We start from the raw sequence: 24709 nt of genomic DNA, 5'->3' as shown, positions 1-24709 counted from the left end.
AACAGAGAATATCCAATGGAGAAAGAAGTAATGTAGGCACCTCTCTTGGGTTTAGGAGGCTCGCTGCATTATTAATCAGCAGCAACTCTCCCAGGATCATTTCTTTTAAATGCTTATGTAGAACTGTTTCAAGATCACTCTTTCTTCATAGCTCAGAAGACTTCAGTTTTTTAGAATGAATCTGGACAAATGATGCTACAGACACTTAGGATATCCTTGAATATAACAAAGATTTGCTGCAGGTAATAATAATAATATTATAATAATTTATTATTTATACCCTGCCCATTAGGCTGGGTTTCCACAGCCACTCTGGGTGGCTTCCAACCAAATATTAAAAACAATACAGCATCAGACATTAAAAACTTCCCTAAACAGGGCTACCTTCAGTTGTCTTTTAAAAATAAAATAGTTGTTTATTGCCTTGACATCTGCTGGGAGGGCGTTCCACAGGGCAGGCACCACTACTGAGAAGGCCCTCTGCCTGGTTCCTGGTTCACTTCTCTCAGTGAGGGAACCGCCAGAAGGCCTTCAGTGCTGGACCTCAGTGTCCGGACTGGATGATGGTGGTGGAGATGCTCCTTCAGGTATACAGGACCGAGGCCATTTAGGGCTTTAAAGGTCAGTACCAACACTTTGAATTGTGCTAGGAAACGTACTGGGAGCCAATGAAAAATTTTCAGGACCGGTGTTATATGGTCTCGGTGGCCACTCCCAATCACCAGTCTAGCTGCCGCATTCTCAATTAATTGCAGTTTCCGAGTCACCTTCAAAGGTAGCCGCACGTAGAGCGCATTGCAGTAGTCCAAGCGGGAGATAACTAGAGTATGCACCACTCTGGCAAGTTATCGAACACTGCTATTCTCTGCAGAGTGATGCCATTTTTAAAACTCTTATATGTCTTTGGGACACATCAGTTCATTAATTCAAGGATATTTGGATGAATCTCAGTAGCAAATATGGAGTCTAGCTCTGAGGTGAAGGCAATCTACTAATATGTTTTCATATCTCAGTCCAATCGACCTTCCTCCTCCCAATTTAGAAAAGCGGAGCTCATTTTTAGCAAAATATTTCATGTTGTCCTATTGAGAGCTTGAATAATGCAGACTCATAATAAAAACTAAATGTATATCTTTTGGCTGCATTCATGATGCTTTTGTTATATTGGATTTGATCTAGACCAGGAGTAGGGAAACTTTTTCATTCTAAAGGTCACATTTTATTTTGGGCAATGGTGTAGAGGTCCAGAAGCAAAAAGCATCATCAGGGTTTAAGCACACATTTGAATCAGAAAGAAAGCGTAAAGGAGGCTGTCAAGAAGGACTGGCCATGGATGCCAGTCATTAGGGCAAAATGGGGTGGTGTCCTCCCACCTGCACAAACTCTTCCCCCTTCCATTCTGTCAACTCCTAACTACAATGCAATTGCTTCAAGTCCACTATCTGCTTCTGCCTCCTGCTAGCTGCTGCACAGAAAGTTCAGAACTCTTTATCTCTGTGGCTCACAGCTCTCCCTCTGCACATCCTGCAAGGTGGATGGGTGTTTCTTTCCACAACAGACTCTCTGAGGTAGAGGAGGAACACTGCCTGGAATCATTGTGATTAGCTTGAGGTGGGGGTAACTGAACAGGCACAACATTTCCTAGTTCACTCTAGCATTGCTAATGGCCACCCCTAGCCAATCCCATTGCTGCCCTCTGTCAGCACATAAGCAATGAACCCACCCTAGGAGAAGATGTGAGAGTGGCAGCGTGGCCTCTGTTGTGAATTTGGGAAAGCAGGTATTATACATCAAAAGATATGTAAATAACAAAAATTTCAAAATAATGTACATATCTATTTGGGGGTAATGGGCTCATGTCAAACCAACCAAACAACAGTTACAGATAGGTAGCCGTGTTGGTCTGCCATAGTCAAAACAAAATAAAAAAATTCCTTCCAGTAGCACCTTAAAGACCAACTAGGTTAGTTCTAGGTATGAGCTTTCGTGTGCATGCACACTTCTTCAGATACTTCTTCAGGTATTATTTTGTTTCAACCAAACAACTTTATGCTGGAGGAAAATAGAAAAAAACATTTCTAGCAACCATTTGTGCCATGCTAGGGATCAAAAAGACTAATAGAATCATAATAGAATCATAGAATCATAGAGTTGGAAGAGACCACAAGGGCCATCGAGTCCAACCCCCTGCCAAGCAGGAAACACCATCAGAGCACTCCTGACATATGGTTGTCAAGCCTCTGCTTAAACACCTCCAAAGAAGGAGACTCCACCACACTCCTTGGCAGCAAATTCCACTATCGAACAGCTCTTACTGTCAGGAAGTTCTTCCTAATGTTTAGGTGGACTCTTCTTTCTTGTAGTTTGGAACCATTGCTCCGTGTCCGCTTCTCTGGAGCAGCAGAAAACAACCTTTCTCCCTCCTCTATGTGACATCCTTTTATATATTTGAACATGGCTATCATATCACCCCTTAACCTCCTCTTCTCCAGGCTAAACATGCCCAGCTCCCTTAGCCGTTCTTCATAAGGCATTGTTTCCAGGCCTTTGACCATTTTGGTTGCCCTCCTCTGGACCCGTTCCAGTTTGTCAGTGTCCTTCTTGAACTGTGGTGCCCAGAACTGGACACAGTACTCCAGGTGAGGTCTGACCAGAGCAGAATACAGTGGCACTATTACTTCCCTTGATCTAGATGTAATACTCCTATTGATGTAGCCCAGAATTGCATTGGCTTTTTTAGCTGCCGCGTCACACTGTTGGCTCATGTCAAGTTTGTGGTCAACAAAGACTCCTAGATCCTTTTCACATGTACTGCTCTCAAGCCAGGTGTCACCCATCTTGTATTTGTGCCTCTCATTTTTTTTGCCCAAGTGCAATACTTTACATTTCTCCCTATTAAAATTCATCTTGTTTGTTTTGGCCCAGTTCTCTAATCTGTCAAGGTCGTTTTGAAGTGTGATCCTGTCCTCTGGGGTGTTAGCCACCCCTCCCAGTTTGGTGTCATCTGCAAATTTGATCAGGATGCCCTTGAGTCCATCATCCAAGTCGTTGATAAAGATGTTGAATAAGACCGGGCCCAAGACAGAACCCTGTGGCACCCCACTAGTCACTCTTCTCCAGGATGAAGAGGAACCATTGATGAGCACCCTTTGGGTTCGGTCAGTCAGCCAGTTACAAATCCACTGAGTGGTAGCATAGTCAAGACCGCATTTTACCAGCTTCTTTACAAGAATATCATGGGGCACCTTGTCAAATGCCTTGCTGAAATCAAGGTAGGCTACATCCACTGCATTCCCTTCATCTACCAGGCTTGTAATTCTGTCAAAAAACGAGATCAGGTTAGTCTGACATGACTTATTTTTCAGAAATCCATGCTGACTATTGGTGATCACAGCATTCCTTTCTAGGTGCTCACAGACTGTTTGCTTAATGATCTGCTCCAGAATCTTCCCTAGTATTGATGTCAGACTGACTGGGTGGTAATTATTTGGGTCCTCTCTTTCCCCCTTTTTGAAAATAGGACAACATTTGCCCTCCTCCAGTCTGCCGGGACTTCGCCTGTTCTCCAGGAATTCTCAAAGATGACTGCCAGTGGTTCTGAGATCACATCTGCCAGTTCTTTTAATACTCTTGGATGCAGTTCATCTGGCCCTGGAGACTTGAATACATCTAAACTAGCCAAGTATTCTTATACTATCTCCTTAGTTATTCTGGGCCGTGTTTCCTCTGCTGAATCATTTGCTCCAAATTCTTCAGATTGGGCATTGTTTTCTTTATCGGAGAAGACTGAGGCAAAGAAGGCATTGAGGAGTTCAGCCCTTTCTGTGTCCCCTGTTTGCATTTCACCATCTTCTCCTCTGAGTGACTCCACTGTTTCTTTGTTCTTCCTTTTGCTACAAACATACCCATAAAAGCCTTTTTTGTTGCTTTTAACCTCTCTAGCAAGCCTGAGTTCATTCTGTGCTTTAGCTTTTCTGACTTTGTGTCTACACGTGCTGGCTATTTGTTTGAATTCCTCTTTGGTGGTTTCCCCCCTTTTCCATTTTTTGTACACATCCTTTTTTAATCTTAACTCAGTTAAAAGTTCTTTAGATAGCCACCCTGGCTTCTTTAGGCACCTTCCATGTTTCCGTCTCATTGGTATTGCCTGAAATTGTGCTTTTACTATCTCCCTCTTAACAAACTCCCAGCCATCATGAACTCCCTTTCCTTTTAATATTACTGTCCATGGGATCTCACCCAGCACTTCCCTAAGTTTTATGAAGTCAGCTTTCTTAAAGTCAAGAAATTGAGTCCTAGTATGCTTGGCTGCTCCTTTCCGCTGTATAGTAAACTTCAGAAGAGCATGATCACTCGCGCCTAATGATCCATCCACTTCTACCCCACTAACCAGGTCATCAACATTGGTTAGGACCAGATCTAAAATGGCTGTTCCTCTTGTTGCTTCTCCCACTTTCTGGACAACAAAGTTGCCTGCAAGGCCAGTGAGGAATCTGTTTGACCTTATGCTCTTGGCTGAGTTTGACATCCAACAAATATCTGGGTAATTGAAGTCCCCCATTACTACTATCTCCCTTCCTTTTGCATGCTTGGCCATCTGTTCCAGGAAGGCATCATCTATGTCCTCCGTTTGGCTTGGGGATCTATAGTAAACTCCCACAATGAGGTCCCTGTTATTCATCTCTCCCTTAATTTTGACCCAAATGCTCTCACTTTGGCTTTGAGGTTCTAAATCTTGGATCTCTTCACAGGTATACACATCCCTGACATATAACGCCACTCCTCCTTTCTTGTCTGGTCTGTTTCTCTGAAATAGATTGTAACCCTCCATTATTACATTCCAGTCGTGGGACTTATCCCACCAGGTTTCAGTGATGTCTATTATGTCATATTTAGTTTGCTGTACCAAGAGCTCAAGCTCATCTTGTTTATTACCCATGCTTTGCGCATTAGTGTACAGACATTGAAGTCCATTAATCATTCCCCCGTGTCTCTTATTTAAGGATTTTTTCCTCCCACCACTAGGTCTGCGTGCTGTTTGCTCCATTTGGTCTATGACATTTGGATGATCATCTTCATCAATTGATAGACTCCTACCTTCAGGAGCACTGTCTTCCTCCCCCACATTAGTCAGTTTAAAGCCCTCCTGATGAGGTTTCTGAGATTTTTGGCAAAAACATTCCTCCCAACCATTGCCAGAAGTCCATCTTCAAGAAACTGCAGTCCGTGATCTAAGAATCCAAACCATTCCTGTTTACACCGTTTGCGAAGCCAGCTGTTCACTTCCACTATTTTTCCCTCTCTCCCTGGGCCACGTCGTTCAACTGGGAGGACAGATGAGATGACAATTTGTGCATTTAATTGCTTCAATTTCCTGCCCAGAGCCTCATAGTCTCTTTTGATCTTCTGGAGGCTATTGCTTGCAGTGTCATTGGTTCCCACATGAACCAAGAGGAAGGGGTATTGATGAATGAATTAATTTCATTCTTCACTTTTGATGGATTTGACTGACATTCCTGTTGCATTTACAAGAAAATTGCGTGCACAAAATATAATTCATGGTTCTTCTACATTAAAATGTCTATATTTCAGATTATATTTTATAGTTGATGTCTCATTTGTTTGACACAAGACCCATGTTGGATAGAGAAGAAGAAAACCAGACAGCCACCATAGAATTCATTCTCTTGGGATTTGGGAATCTCCCTGAACTGCAGCCTCTTCTTTTTGTCCTCTTCCTGGTTGTTTTTATTATGTCACTAACTGGGAACCTCCTGATTGTTTTGCTCATTGTGGCTGATCAGCAACTTCACACTCCCATGTACTTCTTCCTGGGAAATTTATCCGGCATGGAGACTTGCTACAGCTTGATTATCTTACCCAAAATGTTGGCCAATTTGATAAATGGAGAGAGAACCATTTCTGTTCGTGGGTGCATAGCCCAGTTTTATTTCTTTGGTTTGTGTGCTGGTATAGAAACCTATCTCCTGGCAGCAATGTCCTATGACCGCTATCTGGCTATATGTAGACCTTTACACTACAGCACCATTATGCGTAGAAGGTTCTGTGTTCACCTCATGGCTGCAACATGGATTAATTCTTTGCTGGCTAACTTCATTGTGATCATCATGATGGCTCAGCTATCCTTCTGTGGTCCCAAAGTCATAGATCATTACTTTTGTGACTTCATCCCAATTGTAAAACTGTCCTGCAGTGACACAAGCATGGTTGAACTCACCGCCCTTTTCTTTAATTTCAATTTTAATGTTGCCCCATTCTTATTGACTCTCGCATCCTATGTTTGCATTATTGCCACCATCCTAAAGATCCCATCCACCACTGGAAGGAAAAAGGCCTTCTCCACCTGCTCCTCTCATCTAATTGTGGTTTGCATATTTTATGGCACTTTAATCATTGTCTACATGTTGCCAGACTCCCCAACTCTAAGAGGTCTGAATAAAGTCTTCTCCATTTTCTATACCATCTTGAATCCTTTGGTCAATCCTCTCATCTACAGCTTGAGAAACCAAGAAGTTCACAAAGCCCTAAGACGAGTTTGGAAGAAATTGAACATCTTTTGCAAGGCATGATCTGAACTCTTTCCTTTCCATTAAGTTTATCAGCTAGTCAAAGTACTCATGTATGCAGAACCCTGGCTCCAGTGGAAACTTTATTCTTACTATGAATATAGTGTGTGTGTGTGTGTGTGTAATTATAATTAGGATCAGTGCAGGAGCAAATTTGGATTCCTTCACATCATCCTATGGTCCTGATCTTCTGTTCTCCATTTTCCCGTGTGGCTAGCTATTTGTTAAAGAATAATTAACTACTCAAGAAAAGCAAATTATGTAATAAACATCAGATCTAGATTTGCTGTTAGTTTTATTTAGGAGTTGTGTTTTTTTAAAAATATTTTCTTTATCACAGAAATGCACACTCAAGTCATATCCCTGTTTGTCTATATGTACTTCCATCTTTTGCAGTCTTTTTAATGGGCTGACTCCAACCAAGTTCTACTCAGAATAGATCCACTGAAATTAATGGATGTAAGTCTGTCAGATTCATTCATTTTAATATATATCTTCTCAGAACTAATGTTGGATACAAGGCCATGTTTTTTGTCATGATCATTTTCTTTCAGGAACTGGTGTTCCTGATGTTTCTAATTCTGCAGTTTCTTGAGCTGTTCTGTGTTTTGGGGTTCAGTGATCACTTAGATAAAAGTGAATGGGAAGTCATCAGTCTCAAGGAGAAGGAAAAGGTGGTAACCCCCAGGTATATAGGAAAAGAATAAGAGTTCTCAACCTGGTCTATCAACCACTGCTGCAGCTTCCTTCTGTAGTCTGGTGTGTGTGTCTTAGCTCTTTCCTATATGCGGCACACAACCATGACTTAGGTGGCCCATATACCCTCCAAAGTTCTCTCCTTCATGCCTTACTAACTTCTGAGTTCCATTGGACTGGGACAAGAATATGGCAGAGAGACTTCTCAGTTATGTCCAAGCTTTAAAATTCCTTCCCTGGGGAAGTTCATTCTTTCCTCCGCTACTTGGCCTTCCAGTGTTATATAATGGCTTTTCTTACCTACAAGACATTTGATCTGCCAAGTTGTTGTCCTAGTTTATCAGCTTCAGTGATAGTATCTGCCATCTTTTCTCTTGCATATTGATGTTTTACAGAAATGAGTTTTTAGGGTTCATTATGGTGTGAGCATTGTTGTTGTTGTTTGAATGACAAGCTAACCATGTTTCTAATTCATGTGATGAGCTTTTATCCCTTCATTGATTTTTTAAAATCAAGCTGCTGCATTCATGGATGTGATTCTTTTTATTAATATCATTATATCTTTTATTGAAATTGATCTTTTATATTATATTATATGTATGTATATATATATATATATAATATTTATCTTTTATATTATGATATCTTTTATTAAAATTGATTATTTGTGTTTGCTTGTCTTGGATGTGTTTCTCTGGAAAGACAGGATATAAATTTGTTAAACAACAATAAAGAAACAATAGCCTCTCTCTGCTCCCAGAACCTCCTGTCCAATACAAGACTCCCTCTCCATTTGTATTTTTTGCTGCTTCTATTCCCATACTAGCTACCAACAATATCCTCATATTCCTGCCCTACCTTGGTCACATAGTACAAACTGATGCCCAGCTATAATACCTGTACATAGTAGCTGAATTTTAAAGGGAGCAGCTAATGAGATGCAAGTGAGAGAAGTGACCGCTAGGAGGAGCAGAAGGCAATTTGAGCCTAAGACTTAAAGGCAGATAAAAAGACACAGAGATCCAAAGTGCATCAAACTCTGGAGTGCAGGAAAAAGGTGACTGCCGTCTCATGGAGGAAGAATTAATATCAGGATTTCCTTTGGGTTTAGAAGATTGGTTGCATCATAAATGATTTCCACACAACCAGAAAATCAGAAGCATGTCCCCAGACTTGCTTCTTTTAAGCTATTGAAAGAAGCCTCTTCAGAGGCACTTATTTTGCAGCTGAGACAATGAAGTTACAGCTCATTGTTTTTCAACACAAATTCAGAGAAATCCTCTGCTACCTGTACTGATCCTGGTACTAATCACTGAATGCAGATACATAAGGGAAGGTAAGTACTGTACTAAAGCCGCACGCTTTATCTTCATCATCTTTCAAAACCCTGACTAACATTAAGAACCAAAATCCAAGAATATTGGAAAAGATAGCAGAAGTGGAATGTGGCTCCTGTTGTTAATTTTTGGGTGCAATTCTATAAAGGGTGGAAGATCATGTGCATGGCATTGTTCCCCTTTGGGGGAGCTGTTTTACTAAAATGTTCTCCTCCCCACTGGTTTCAATGGTAAGGAAAATACATAAACCAGTTCCAAGATTTGATGTGCTTTCCTCCTAGTTCTGATGTGAGTGTTGGGGAGTACAGATACAGATTCATTGAGTATACAACCTATAGGTGTGTGTAAACAACAACTGAAAACACATACAGTTATCTGCATGTACACATGTTTCTACATGAGCTGTACAAAATTAACAAGTGTACACTTTTTCACACAAACACCTGTACATGTGTAGAGATAGCTTGTATTTGCATCCAAGGCAATGTGTTTGTATTTTGTGTACCTATACCTCAGGGGAATAGGAGGACTTTGGATCCAAAGTTTAGCCTGATCCATTTTCAACATGACTCCAGAAGCCCTCCTTTTTGCTTTGTCTGATATTGGAGCAACATTTATAGGGGAGGGGGGCAAAATTTGGATGGAAGCAGGAGTGGCTGGACACTGCTAAGGATGGAAGAATCTATCTAATTTCATTTTCTCAGCTTCTATTTTTTCCACATTCAGTTCACCACATATCTGCAGCAATCTGTATTTCTTAAGAGAAATCCCCATGAAGGTTGTTCTGCATTTTTGTGTGTATTTCTTACAGACACATTTTGGCCAGCAATATAATGCAATTTTGTATGGTACTTCCACAAATCTACATTTTTTTTGGCACACTTTCCCATAATACGTGCATATTTGTGAACACTGTTTGGATAACTACATCACAAAATTTGGATACTATGGGAGGATGGCTATGTGTTGATTATCATATTATACCAGAAAGTGTGAATTTGATAAATTTAAAATTGAATGTGAAATGAATCAAATTTCCACGCCATTCCTACCCTCCACCCATGGATTTCGCTCTCAGTGTGCACCTCTGTATTAAAAGTGCTCTGATTATGTTATAGGGCTGCCTTGACCTCAGTTGGATAAAGACAATGTGGAAGAATGAAGAAGGAAACCAGACAGCAGTCAACGAATTCATCCTTTTGGGATATGGGGATCAGCCTGAGCTGCAGCCTTTGCTTTTGTCCCTCTTCCTCTTGATTTATATCTTGACGCTAGCAGGGAATTTCCTTATCATTTTGCTGGTTGTGGCTGATCAGCACCTTCACACTCCCATGTACTACTTCTTGAGTAATTTGTCTTTCCTGGAGATTTGCTATAGCTCCGTCACCTTGCTCAAAATGTTGAGCAATTTGATAACTGGAGAGAGAACCATTTCTGTTAGTGGCTGCATGGCCCAACTATTTTTCTTTGGCTTCTTTGCAGCTATAGAAACATACCTCCTGGCAGCAATGTCATATGACCGCTACCTGGCAATCTGTAAACCCTTACACTATGCCTCCATCATGCATGGAAAGCTCTGTGTTAAGCTCATGGCTGGGCCATGTATTAGTTCTTTGCTGGGCAATGGCATAGTAGCCTATCTGATGGCCCAGATATCCTTCTGTGGCCCAAATGTCATAGACCATTACTTTTGTGACTTGATCCCAATGGAAAAACTCGCATGCAGTGATACAAGCCTGATCGACCTCTTCGCCTTCCTCTTGTGTGCATTATACACCATCACCCCATTCCTGCTGACTCTCATATCCTATGTCTGCATCATTGCCACCATCTTAAAGATCCCATCTGCTATTGGGAGGAAAAAAGCATTTTTGACCTGCTCCTCTCATCTCACTGTAGTTTGCATTTTTTATTCTACAATAATAATTGTCTACATGTTGCCAGCCACCCCGACTCTGAGAGATCTCAATAAAGTCTTCTCCCTTTTCTACACCATCCTTACTCCCTTGATTAATCCCCTCATCTATAGCTTGAGAAACAAAGATGTTCACAATGCCCTAAGAACTGTTTGCAGTAGATGGCTATTTTTTCTAAGGAGTCATCTGAATTTGTCAAGGATCCGGCTGAATTCATCCCTTTCCTCAATGCTTAAAAGGCAATCAGAAGTGTTGAGGCATAGCTGCTGACCTCATCTGGGTGGCCATACCATTTGGTTGTTGAACTCCTTTTGGCATACTGAAATATGTTGTTGCGATAATTTTTGCTTTTGATTCACATTTCTGAGCAACTCTTGTGCTATGACTTTTAGCTTAGCAATGACATGTCAGTTGCTTGCTCTGTAGATGCTTAGCCCTGCGTTGATGGCAGTAATATGTATAAACAAACAAATGGAATATATCCTTGTGCTTCAAAGCATCATCCCAACATCCACATTTAAACTGGAGCTTCTATCCATGAGCTTAAGATAAAAATATCCAGTATAGCTTGTCAGTGAATTGTGTGCCTTGGAAAGATGAAGACCTGGAACGTTAAAGAACAAACAAACAAACAAACAAACAAACAAATCCCAATTGGACACCACATCTGACCTGGTTTGAGTTTGCAGTATGAAGAGAGGTGAGTTTAACTGTTCCACCCATTGCATTCATTATGAACCTCTCTTGCCCTCCCTTCTGCTGCTGCTGCTGCTAGAATGTCAGAGCTGTTTCAGCTGCAGTTCAGCACAGAAACTCAGAAAGGAGCAGTAAGGTTGAGTCATTATTCAGAGGGACACATCAGCGAAACTCCGTGGGCAGGTCTAGCCTGATGAATCAGTTGCCAGAAATGAAGATCTGAGCCTCCCACTTCTTCCTAAGATTCCTCCTCAGCTGGCTGCCTTCCTAACCATTGCAAACTCCTTTGAGGAGGGGCTCTCTGTGCCTTTTGTTCTGCTTTATGTAATATCCTCCTTGATCTTGGGGACAGAATAGGAGGGGAGAAGGAAATAGTGGAACTGGCAGGTTGCTGTGGATCTGTCACAACCTCAGCCTGCTTCTCCTACTCAACTGCCTCACTCTCACTTAATCTGTTGCTTACTCAGCTTCCAACCCATCTGCTCCCCCTTCTTCCTCTGGCCTGTCTTCTGTATCCCACCAGCATCCCACTGAGCATTTCCTGGCTCAGAACCTTACAACTCTGATGCTTCCTGGGGTGTGTGTGTTCCCCAGCTGTAGCCTCCCACCATTCTTCTTCATCTAGGTAGTCTGTGACACGGAATCACTTGTTTTTCTAAGGGTATGGTAGTTTAGGAGAACAATTTTCCTCTGCACTGCAGCAGGTGGGATATATAGGTAGGTACTTTGCCCACCTCATGAGAAGATAAGACTCCCTGGAAAAGACCCTGATGTTGGGAAAGATCGAGGGCACAAGGAGAAGGGGATGACAGAGGACAAGATGGTTGGACAGTGTTCTCGAAGCTACTAACACGAGTTTGACCAAACTGTGGGAGGCAGTGGAAGACAGGAGTGCCTGGCGTGCTCTGGTCCATGGGGTCACAAAGAGTCGGACATGACTAAACGACTAAACAGCAACAAAAAAGGCAGAGAAATTCATTTCAGCTTGCATTCCAAGGCAAACTTACTCAGCTTCCACATTCTGAAACAAGATGCAAACTGAAATGCAGCCATGCTTCAAAATCCATAAAGTGGTGCCCCGCAAGACGAATGCCTCGCAAGACGGAAAACCCGCTAGACAAAAGGGTTTTCCGTTTTGGAGGCACTTCGCAATGGGCTTGCTTCGCAAGACGAAAATGTCTTGCGAGTTCCTGCGTTTTCCCCCCTCCCCCCTTTTTCTAAGCCACTAAGCCGCTAAAAGCCGCTAAAAGCTGCTAAGCCGCTAATAGCGCTAATCCGCTAAGCCGTCAATGGGCTTGCTTCACAAGACGAAAAAACCGCTAGACGAAGAGACTCACGGAACGGATTAATTTCGTCTTGCGAGGCACCACTGTACATCTCTAGATTCTGTAATGCAGTTCTCAAAGTAATGTGTACAAAAATGCCTGTGTGAGTGCCAAGTGTCGAAGTGTGTATAAAAATGCATTTATAGTCACAGCCATCCCTTTCTTCTGACAATCATGTTTTATCATTGTACTATTGTTAACAGATTAAAGATTTCATTGACTATTGGAAGGCAAAAGTCCTTTTTCACCCGCCCTTCTCGTTTGCCTTTTTAACGTACAATAAATGATTAGTGGGAGTGTTACAAGTTACTAGACATCCATGAACAGACCTCAGTTAAGTCTTCTTCATTTTTGACACAGTCTTGACTTATTTGTCAACTCCCTACAACCACCCTACAGAACCAGTAAGTTAAATATCAGCCAGTGTATTATTCTCAAGAAGCAGCAATTAATGTAGACATTCCTTTTAGGTTCAGAAGGTATCTTGCACCATCATTATATTTTTTTAACACTCAGAAAATCACCAACTCCTGAAGCTCATTTCTTTTCAGCTTTTACAAAAAGCAGTTTCAGAAATATCCATTTTTTTCACTTAGGCTAGAGCCATCCATGTTCCACAGACCTCCTTTGCTATCGGTACTAAGTCTAGGAACATCACTCAGTATAAGAGTGAAAGACCATAGGCAAATAATATTAATTTCACACAGGGGTGCCAACTTGCCCTCAGGATTGTGGGTGCCCACTGACACAACATGGATGTGTGACATTGCACACGCATACCTGCACGTAGTGTATGTGACGTCACATGCACGATGTGCAGGCTTGTGTGTGTGATGTTGCACATCCATGTTGAGGTGGCCTGTGGTGACGGCTCCTCTTGCTCCTCTTCTCCACAGCCAGCAAGGCACCCTTTTCTGTGGGGAGGGGCTTGGAGTTGGAAACAAAGAGACTCTGCATCCGAGTCTCCCCCCCCCTCCGGAAAAGGGTGCCTCGCTGGCTGGCTGCGGAGGGTGGAGCTGAACTGCTTCTCTCTCAGAGGCAGCACCGCTGCTGCCTGCTGGCTTTTCTCATTGACTTTGGGGGTGCCTGGAACCCACAGCACCCTGGAGTTGGCTTCTACGATCTCATACTCTCACATTCTTTGTCTGTGAGATTTCATATTTCAACATCTTACCTACCCTTCCATTTTCCCTGATGGGACTTAAGACAGCTTACAGATAAAAGTAAGAACCGCTAACAACATAGAAAAAAAGCAATAATTAAAAAACAATTAAACATTGATCAAATTAAAACTATATACATACATAAAAGCTTTCAACCCATACGAATCATTACAATGAAAACAGCACAGCGCCAGCCCTTTCATTAAAAGCAGTCAGTTCTCAAATGCTTGTTGGAACAGGGAAGTCTTCATGTGCTGGTGGAAGGCCAACAAGGAAGGAGCCAGTCTAGCTTCTCTAGGGAGGCAGTTTCAAAGTCTGGGAGCAGCCACTGAGAAGGTCCTCTCCTGTGTCCCTACCAAGCATGCCTGTGAGAGGGGCAGAACTGAGAGAAGGGCCTCGGGATTTGCATGATTAATGGAATGCTGCAGAAATTTCCTTTTTTCTTTCATTTTCCATCTTCGCTCTTCTGCATGAGCTGGCAGTGCAGAGTTCCTCTTGGTGGTCATCATCCCCCTCCTTCCACAAGGTTTTCTGTGTGGGGCATTCTGGAGGGTGAAAAGAGTGGGCCCTATCTGCACACCACCCCCATGTCAGCAGAGATAAAAGGAAGCTTTTCGTAAAACAACAATGCCCAGTGTGTCAGCACAGCCAAACACATGATAAGCTCCACACTAATGAACTACCAATAATTGATCCATTATTTGAGGTTCCCTCAAATCTCACCCCACCCCCAAAAAACTTCTGAAGTAAGGACTTTTGACTCAGTCTTAATTTGAAACATTATTGAGATACAGCATTGGGCTTTTGAGGTACTCAGAACGAAGCATAATCAACTCAAATGGGATTGTGGTACTTTGGGAATAGGCTCTGTGCCAAATCCACACATGCTCATTAGAGCTTCTGAAGTCATCTCTGCCTGCACACAGCATAAATGGGCCATCTACTGATACATCCAGGGCTACCTGAGAGGAATTCTATGATAAAAATGCTGACAATTCTGGTTGTGTGATGGCTCATCAGAAAACTGCAACTCTGTCGACAGACAAATAGCAGTCCACTTTGTATTCTGAGTATGAATATGTTTCAGCCAACAGTGAGAGCTTGGAAATGGTTTAGTGTGGCTGAAACAATTTGCAGATGTCACAGATTACACTTTTCTCAAATGAAGTAGATGCTCCATGGAAGATTTAATATGGGAGTCTCCATTTAGGATTAGAAGGTTGTTTACATCATAAAAGTTTTCACACAGCCAAGAATCCAGATGCAAGTCCAACTTCTTACCTCTTTGAAGCTTCTGTAAGAAACTGTTTCAGAAACACTTGTTTTACAATAGGAACAATAGAGCTGCAGCTCATTGTTTTTCATCGCAGATTTAGAGAAATCCTCTGCTACGGGTATTAAATCTTGGAAAATTATTTGAGGAAACAGGAGCTGAGTGCAGGTAAGAACTAAAGCGTATGCTTCTATTCTTGACCTCTTTCAAAGTCCTGTCAAACATTAAAAAGCAAAATATCACAAACTGAAACATTCTGGACATCATGGCAGAAATAGCATTTGGCTCCTGTTATTTATTTAGGGTGGGATTCTACACACACTTGGTAAGAAGGAAATACATTCCACCAAAGTATGTGAGGTTTATTTCTGAGTAGACATTTAATGTGTCAGTGAGCCTTGTGTGTATACACATTAGGGGGTTGGGAAGTCTCATGATCCAAAGCTCAGTTTGATCTGTCCCCAGTACCCCGCACCCTGAATGACTACTTTTTGTTATCTCTGCCATTGAAGCACCAATAATTTAGGAGGGGAAGCTTCAGAGCTTTCCATGACTGGAAGCAGGAGGCCTTTCTGTGTGGACATTGCTCTCCACCTAAGGATCTACCTGTCCACCTGCAGAGAGTGATAATTAAATAATATTGTGATGCCATCAATTAATTAGAAACAACAACAAATGTAGTAAACTTTAGCGGTAAATTGGATCTTCTTAATGGTGGGTCCAGGTTGTGTGCTGGGTGCAGGACACCCTCCCCCCCGATGTGGGGGCAGGGCTCTACACTGTGTTGCACTGGTGGTGGTGCCACAGTCACCCTAGGGTCTGTGCTCCAATGGGAGTGCAGGGTGTGGGGCTGTGGGGCCAATTAAAACTGCGGCTTGACGCTGGAGGCCTTCTTGACCTTGCTCCGTGGAACACCTGCCCACCCACCCTTCATTTAGGTTTTGGGCCTTGCTATGGACTTTGGCTGGTTGCCCGTTTTGGAACGGGGACCTGGTAGGAATTTTTCCATTTGGCAGATTGGCACTGGCCACTTGGATTTTGCCTACCACATAGCAATCGTCACAACTTTGTAAGGTTTGGTGGTTAGGCACTGGATTAGTCCATGGGGAAGAAATTAATATTGGGATCCCCTTTGGGTTGAAAATGTTGCTTGCATTATGAATGTTTTTCACACAGCTAGAAAATCAGCAGTAAGTCTCCAGGCTCATTTCTTTTAAAACTTTTGCAAGAAGCAGTTTCAGAGACACTCAGCTGCATATTGAGGCAGTAAAGTGACCACTCGTTGTTCATCACATAACCTCTGCTACCAGCACTAACTCCTGGAGCACAATCTAACAGGAAATGAGTACAGGTCAGTACAAAATTCATATGCTTTCATCAAAGCCCTGTCTAACCCTGAGAACCAAGATACTATAAAACCAATAATTTGGAACAACATAGCCAAAAATGCATTTTTCTCCTAGTATTAATTTAGGTTGCAATTTCACAACAAGGGAGTATGTTCCCTTGAACTCTGTGTAGTTTATTTCTGATTAGACATGTATAGGATTTCACAGTCCTTTCATCAAAATATATTCATGGTTTGGGCTGCCGCTCATCCAATCCAAATGGATGAGCTAAGTCTTCATTCAGTAATAATGTTGAACACTTACTTAGTGTGAAGAGCAAAGATGGCAAACTTGTGGTCGAAACCGTGTTCCTGAACCGCATGTCCCATCATCTGTGACTTGCTGCATGGGTGATGGGAGGTAGCATCAAACAATCTGTGGGTGGCTACAAGTACTCCTGTGCATTTTAGGTGCTTTGCATGAATAATTTCTTTAACAGAGGAATTGAAAGGGGACAAAGGAAAAAGAACTCATTGCAGAGAACCCACCCAATCTAAATACATACTTGCCTTTCATCTGCAGAGTGAGGGGCATGATATTCTCCTTTTGGTGAGCAGTTGTTTTTTTAAAATTTTTTTTCCTTTCCATTGATTTCAATGAAAATAAAATATTCTAGCTCCAGGGCTGGGGGTATTTTCCTCTGTATTCTGGTGTATATGCAGCATGTGTTTCTATGGATGATGGCCATGGTGAAATGGGAGGGCTTTAGATTCAGTTATCCCCAGTACAGCCATCCCATAATGCCTCCTTTCTGCCCTCTCCACTATTGCAGCAATAGGAGTGGACAATGGAGACCTAAATAAGTTTCCATTGCTCCAAGGAAGGGATTCCATGGACAGACTCCTGTCCCATTTTTGGTTCAACTTCTTTGTCTGCAGTGAGAGGGAGAACTGTAAAATCTAATAGTTCCAGAGATGCTATACAATGAATCAGTAGAAATATCTCTGTAGCAGACTGCTGTGAGGGTGATCAATATCTGCCATGTGAGTTATCTACACCCCCAACCCTATTTTATGTACTCCCACCTTTTGAGTGGCACAACGGGTCTGTAGTGTTTCTCAGCTTCAGAGTCCCATAGAAAATGCCAGCAAAAACTCCAGCTAAGTGTACTATATACTTCTGCACTAAAATAAATGGTCCTTATTCTATTTTAGGACTCTGTTAACCACAGATTGATTAAATCAATGTGGAACATAGAAGAAGGAAACCAGACAACTATCAAAGAATTCATCCTCTTGGGCTTTGGGAATCGTCTGGAGCTGCAGCCTTTCCTTTTCTCCCTCTTCCTCACAATTTACATCTTGACATTAACTAGCAATTTTCTCATCATTTTGCTTGTTGTGGCTGATCAGCACCTTCACACCCCCATGTGTTTCTTCCTGGCCAATTTGTCCTGCCTGGAGTCTTGCTATAGTTCAATCATCCTGCCCAAAATGTTGATCAATTTGATAACTGAAGAGAAAACCATCTCTGTGAATGGATGCATAGTCCAATTTTACTTATTTGCCTCTTGTGCAGCTGTAGAAACGTATCTTCTGGCAATAATGTCCTATGACCGCTATGTGGCAATATGCAGACCGTTGCTTTATGCTTCTATTATGAATACAAGACTATGTTTTCCGCTTATAGTTGCAACATGGATTAATGGTATGTTGATTAATTGCATAGTAATATACCTACTAGCTCAATTACATTTCTGTGGACCCAATGTCATAGACCATTACTTTTGTGACCTGAACCCAATGGAAAAACTCTCTTGCAGTGACACTAGCAGCATTGAGCTCTTCACCGTTCTATTGGCCTTCTTTTATACCATCATCCCATTCTTGTTGACTCTCACATCCTATATTTACATTATCACCACGGTCCTGAAGATTCCATCTGTTGTTGGGAGGAAAAAAAGCATTTTTGACCTGCTCCTCTCATCTCATTGTGGTTTGCACTTTTTATGGTTCAATAATTGTTGTCTACATGTTGCCAGACACCCCAACTCTGAGAGATCTCAATAAAGTATTTTCACTCTTCTACACCATCCTGAATCCCTTGATCAATCCTCTCATCTACAGTTTGAGAAACAAAGAAGTTCACAAAGCCTTAAAGTTTGTATTTGGTAGATTAAGTGTTTATGCAAGGCTTTACTCAATTTTCTCCCTTTAAGCGCATCAAAAATTGAAGATCATGGCTTGTGAGAATAATATGTGAGAGACTGTGTAGTGCACAGTGGTACCTCGTGTTACATACGCTTCAGGTTACAGACTCCACTAACCCAGAAATAGTACCTCGGGTTAAGAACATTGTTTCAGGATAAGAACAGAAATTGTGCTCCAGCGGCACAGTGGCAGCAGGAGGCCCCATTAGCTAAAGTGGTGCTTCAGGTTAAGAACAGTTTCAGGTTAAGAACGGACCTCCAGAACGAATTAAGTACTTAACCCGAGGTACCACTGTACTGTAGTGGTTAGAGAAAGGGCTTTACAGAAAAAAGGATTCCACCATCCTAAACTTCCCTTCTGCTATGGGGGGTGGGGGTGGAGAGAAGCCTTTTTGACCTCTTCATCTCTTTGTGTCTTACATTTTAAAAATATTATTGCCATTTTTTAAAAAAAGCGTTTGACTGAATTCACCCCTTTCCTTTATGTTTAAAAGCTAATAAAATATTTTTGGGTATGTCTTTTGAACTCTGTTGGGGTGACTAGAGTACTCCATTTAGTTGTATGACTTCTCCTCTGTTTATTTGCATTATATCACCTGTTGCGGATGGGCTTGTTTATCTGACTATGCTTTCAGTTGTTATTTCTGACCAGCTGCTGTGTTATAGCTGTTGTCTTAGCAAGAAAGTGTTGATTTGATGTATTAAATCAAATGAAAGTAGGTAATTTCCTCCTTATCTCCTTACCCTGAGTTGATGGCCATAAGTACAATGGCTGTAATATGTGTAATCTTTGTGCAAGCACATCAGGATAAATGCTCAATAAACAGATTTTGTGCTGGATCCTTAATATTTAGCTGTGTCTGTTTCTGGATGTGTTAAAGGGGACAACCTACAGCTGTGTTTACGGATTTCCCTGGCAGCAACCAAAGGGGCATGATCTATGCTGCTTACTGTATTTCTTTCCGTCATGCCTAGCAATGGAGTAGTATGTTTCCTGTAGTCTATTTCTGTGAACTGTGTTCAGCGGCATACAGTAATATATCCTCTTCAGTCTGCTCAGACTTAAGTGTGCATTGCTTTTGTTATTCTTGCCATCCTTCAATCAAGCCTGCAATCCTCACCCTCAAGAATCCATATTGCCTTCATATACCCAAAAGACCACTTCCTTAGGCAAAACCATCTGAGCTTGGAAGAAAACACTGCCTACTATTTAAAGTAATTGATGTAATCAATGATGTAACACTATTCTCTTCATTTCAAAGGCCATTCATTTCAATGCAAAGGGAACACAATTTAAATTGGGGAAATAACGCTATCGATTATGCTTAAAACCCTGCACACCAGCAACAGCAAATACTAATTGGTATTCACTTGATTGATTTCTATTCTGAATATGGGGCAAATAAGCAAGCTTCATCACTTTCCTCTTCAGTTTCCGTTTCTATTTTTGTTTTGAATTCTCTAACATCCCTACCTATAGATGTTCTAGGTCACAATTTACCCAGATGAGATAGTAGTCCACAGAGGAGGAATTAATATTGGGATCCCTGTTGGGTTTAAGAAGTTGCTTGCATCATACATATTTTCCACACAGCTAGAAAATCAGCAGTAAGTCTCCAGGCTCACTACTTTTTACGTTTTTGCAAGAGGCAGTTTCAGAGACACTCAGTTGCATGGTGTTGTTCATCACACAACCTCTGCTAGCAGCACTAACTCCTGGAGCATAATCCAACAGTAAATGGGTGCATGTAAGTACTAAAGCCATATGCTTTCATCAAAGCCCTGCCTAACCCTCAGAACTAAGATGTCAGATATCCAAGAATTTTAGACTGAATAAGACACATGTCATTTGGCTCCAATTATTAATTTCTATTGAAATCATTTATGCATTTTTCAAACAGGGAATAAGTTTCGTTGAATTTTCTGCAGTGGTGTTTCTGAGTAGCCATGTATAGGTTTGCACAGTACTGTCCCCAAAATATGTGAATACCACTTCATTAAAACCATTGGTTCTTGTTATGTTGTAGGGTTGTGCTGACCTCCAGTTGATTAAAGCAATGGGGAACACAGAAGAAGGAAACCATACAGCAATCAGAGAATTCATCCTCCTGGGTTTTGGGAATCTGCTTGAGCTGCAGCCTTTCCTTTTCTCCTTCTTCCTCATGATTTACATCTTGACACTAACTGGGAATTGTTTCATCATTTTGCTTGTTGTGGCTGATCAGCACCTCCACACACCCATGTACTTCTTCCTGGCCAATTTGTCCTGCCTGGAGACTTGTACCAGCTCAGTCATCCTGCCCAAAATGTTAGCTGACATGATATCTCAAAAGAGAACCATCTCTTTAAATGGGTGCCTAACCCAGTTTTATTTCTTTGGCTCTTTTGTAGCTATAGAAACATATATCCTGGCCGTGATGTCCTATGACCGCTATGTGGCAATATGTAGACCTTTGCTGTATGCTTCCATCATGAATGGAAAACTATGTTGTCAGCTTATGGCTGGCACATGGACAAATGGTCCATTCTTTAATGGCATACTAGTAGGTCTCCTGGCTCAGTTATACTTCTGTGGGCCCAATGTCATCAATCATTACTTTTGTGACCTCACCCCAATTGAAAAACTCTCTTGCAGTGACACTAGCAGCATTGAACTCTTTACCCTTTTCTCGGCCTTCTTTACCACTGTCACCCCATTCTTGTTGATTCTCATATCCTACGTTTGTATTATCAGTACTATCCTGAAGATTCCATCAGCTGTTGGGAGGAAAAAAGCATTTTTGACCTGCTCCTCTCATCTCATTGTGGTTTGCACTTTTTATGGTTCAATAATCGTTGTTTACATGTTGCCAGACACCCCGACTCTGAGAGATCTCAATAAAGTATTTTCACTCTTCTACACCATCTTGAATCCCTTGATCAATCCTCTCATCTACAGTTTGAGAAACAAAGAAGTTCACAAAGCCTTAAAGACTCTATGTGGTAGATTGACAGTTCATGCAAGACTTTGCTCCCCTCCATCCTTTAACCTTATCAGCCATTGAAGATCCTTGGTCATGGCTTATGAGAGTAAGATGTGAGAGGCTTCGTAATAGAGTGTTTACAGGAAGGCTGTTTACAGAAGAAAAGTTCCACCATCCTAAAAAAATACTCATATTCTAAACCCTTTTTTGTACTGCTCTTCTCATCCTGCTATGGCTTGTATTTTTTATGACACCGTAATAATTCTCCAGATGTTTCCCAACACCCAAATTCTGAGACAGCTTAGTAAAATATTCTGCACTGTCCCGACTCCCTTGAACAATCCCCTGACAAAAACCTAAGAGCTGTTTGTAGCAGATTACTATTTATTGCAAGGATTCACCTGACTCAATCCCTTTCCTTACGTTTAAAAGCTGATCAAAAGTTGTGAGGCATAGCTGCTGAACTTCTCCATTCAGTTCCTTTGATTCTATATGGGTTGCTAGCATTATCGCTTGTTGTGAGTCAGCTAGTTTATCTGACTGTACCTTCATTTCTTATTAGCTCTTGTGTTATGGCTTTTGGCTGAGCAACAAAGTGTTGGTTTTATGTATAAAACCAATAGAATGTAGGTCATCTGTGTTATAAGGAACAAAACCTGGATCCCTGGGCTTGTATATCCCAACACCCACACTGGCATTGGAGCTTCATTCAGCAGTTCAATCTTCTGCCTCATGTTATTATGTATTTGCCTTGCAGTGGAGGGTAGACTTATCTAACATGAGGCAGAAGATTGAACTGCTGGAGTGGAAATCATAAAGGGCTTCCTTCACAGATAAAAATGTGATTTATTATGGATTTATTATTGTTTTTTATTGTTTCTAGTTTAATTACGCTTACAAACCAGTTTTGAGAATGTTTCTATACAGCTCAACTATGACACAAACATTTGTCTTTCTTGTTCTCATTCTCTGGTCCACCCTACTGCCATGATTAATGCAGTGGATGTTTCAACATAAACCACAGCCAGGTGAACTGCACAATTTTTAGAGTTCTTTGCAAGTGGCCCCTCAGAATTTCCCATGCTATGGGGAAATCATCAAGTTTCTTCAGGGTTAGAAGAAAATGTCCCTCCAGAGTAGGTCTCATTTTGTAGTGGCAGTAGCAAAGCTTCTTTCTGAGTGTCTTTTGCTGCCAGTGTACCGGCAGCTTGACCACCATTTTGCATCAAGCTTAGCATCATTTCCCCTCCCATTAGTTGTAGACATGCTTAAACATGCAAATGATTAAGAAGGTTGCAAAAAGAGTACTTGAAAGGCAATGGCCATAGTGGGAAATGATGTGTATATTTTATTCCTACTATGCCCTAAAGTGAAACACAAGGCAACACATTCATGGACCAGCCCAAAATATATTGCTACCTGAGGCAAAAGACAATATGGTGTCCCTTCATTCCAAATAGAGACTGGATTGGCATCTTAACCTTCAATGCTGGCATTACCCCTGAAGGCAATTCAGCTTTGGGGGCATGGAGAGCTTTTCATTTAGTGCTTTGATATGGCTTTCTCTTCTGCAGCATTTGCTGCTTAAGGCAGGCAACTCACTCTGACCAAGTGATCAGGCAGTGAGGCAAACAGCCCAGGCTATACACTCATGCATGAACATTCATGAGTCTCCTTATGTGATGCATAGTGACACCACCAATGCATTTGTTTGGGTTGGCAGAGAGCTAGAAGGGGAGTGAGCAAGCAGCAGCAAGACACCGAGGAGAGTTATGTCTGTGCCATGCAGCCAGTCCCACATACTGTCACTATTTTGCACGTCAGATTGTAGCCCTTATCAGAAAACTAAATGTAGTCTTGCATAATTCAAGTGGAATAAAGTGTCCTAGTGCCCTTGCCCTAGCATAAGCAATCCACATAAAACACACCCAGAGACTGTGCAGTGATGGGGAAGAAACTGAAAAGTGTGGGAGGAAGAATGATTAACAGGAAGATGTGTAAATGCCTTGGAAGCAAATCAGGATGAATGTGCATTGCCTTGTAACCGCCCCACAAACAAAACAGAGCCAAACTGGTTAATAAAAGAGGGGTGTAGTCTAACCTCTGTCTATTAATTCCTAATAGACTGCTACTGTCTTGTTAACTGCAAATTACAAAATGTATTTGTTTGACTGTAACTTAGTGGCTGAACTATGCTCATCATAATAAAGAATGATGGATTGTCATTGACTTATTGTTTATTAAAAATATATATTCTTCTGTACCACTGCCTTTTTCGTGCGCAGCCAGCTTCCATTAAGGAAGTAAAAACCCTTAACAAAAATTAAATCATCAACTTTAAAAGCAAACATCTGGAAAAACAGAGACAGGCACTGAACATCCTGAAGTAGAGGTTGGCATGATCATGGAGAAAGGCCTCTCTCACATCTCAACCAGCCATTCCTCAGCCACCACTGTGGCACAAGTGGATCCCCAGAGGATCCCAGGGAGTGAACAAGTTGGTATAAGAGGAGATATCCTAGGCTCGTGCCATTTCAGCTAAGACTTGGAGGTTCTTGAAGTTTCATAGCCCACTTCCAAGTATTTTAAAGTTGAGTGCCTGTGTCAAGCACTAGGTGTGGAGGCAGGAGCTAAGACAGTGAGTTCCAGAGTGGAGATTGAAATGTGGGCATTAACAATGATCCAGAGGATATGGAGAGATCTGTATAGTCACTGACAGCTCCTCCTTTACTTTCTCATTTATTGAAGCCGAGTCACTGTTTGCAGTTAGATTTCCCTCCTGCCACTGAATAGACCCTCCCACTCTAGTGGATCATGAGCAATAGAAGCATCTGGTAGCTACCTGAGAATACTCAGGAAATATTGGAGTACGTCCTGCAAAATCAAACTCTGCATGTCAAATCTCTCTGTCTTCTTGTAAAAAGCAATCATTACTCTGGCTTTCCATAGAAATGTCCCAATATGTGTTGATTAAAATACACACACATGAACAGACATGAGCACAGACATGCCAGATACAATTTTAATTTTATTATTTTTTTAAAAAAATATTGTTCTCCCTCCCCTGTGTTTTTTGCTGTTATTATTTTATCTGTAGGACACCTTGAGTCTTTGTCAGGGGAAAAGGCAGGATATAAATAAATATACTAAAAATATTATTAATATATTGATGTAACTAACATGCAATCCTGTACATGTATAATCAAAATCCCCAAT

General features: G+C 41.6%; 2 protein-coding genes and 1 pseudogene across 3 annotated transcripts in view; all 3 read left to right on the top strand.

The window, feature by feature from the left end:
- LOC309327550 (epididymal sperm-binding protein 1-like) overlaps positions 1 to 24709 on the top strand; it is a 96967-nt gene that overhangs the window by 45920 nt on the left and 26338 nt on the right. The gene's annotated exons all lie outside the window — the stretch shown is intronic.
- LOC309327043 (uncharacterized protein) lies at positions 5637 to 10881 on the top strand (the record flags this gene model as incomplete). Its single annotated transcript, XM_081836079.1, has 3 exons — positions 5637 to 6554; positions 7142 to 7264; positions 9739 to 10881. The coding sequence occupies 3 exons, from the start codon at positions 5637 to 5639 to the stop codon at positions 10804 to 10806; spliced, it is 2109 nt and encodes a 702-aa protein (XP_081692205.1). The 3' UTR covers positions 10807 to 10881.
- On the top strand, positions 17566 to 18538 carry LOC309327042 (olfactory receptor 11A1-like; annotated as a pseudogene). Its single transcript has one exon. The product of its transcript is annotated as an olfactory receptor 11A1-like (transcript).

This window comes from Podarcis erhardii, assembly GCF_964252035.2.
Source record: "Podarcis erhardii genome assembly, chromosome: 13".
Taxonomy (NCBI): Eukaryota; Metazoa; Chordata; class Lepidosauria; order Squamata; family Lacertidae; genus Podarcis; species Podarcis erhardii.
The sequence above is the reverse complement of the archived record's forward strand: the minus strand, read 5'-3'. Positions and strand labels throughout refer to the sequence as shown.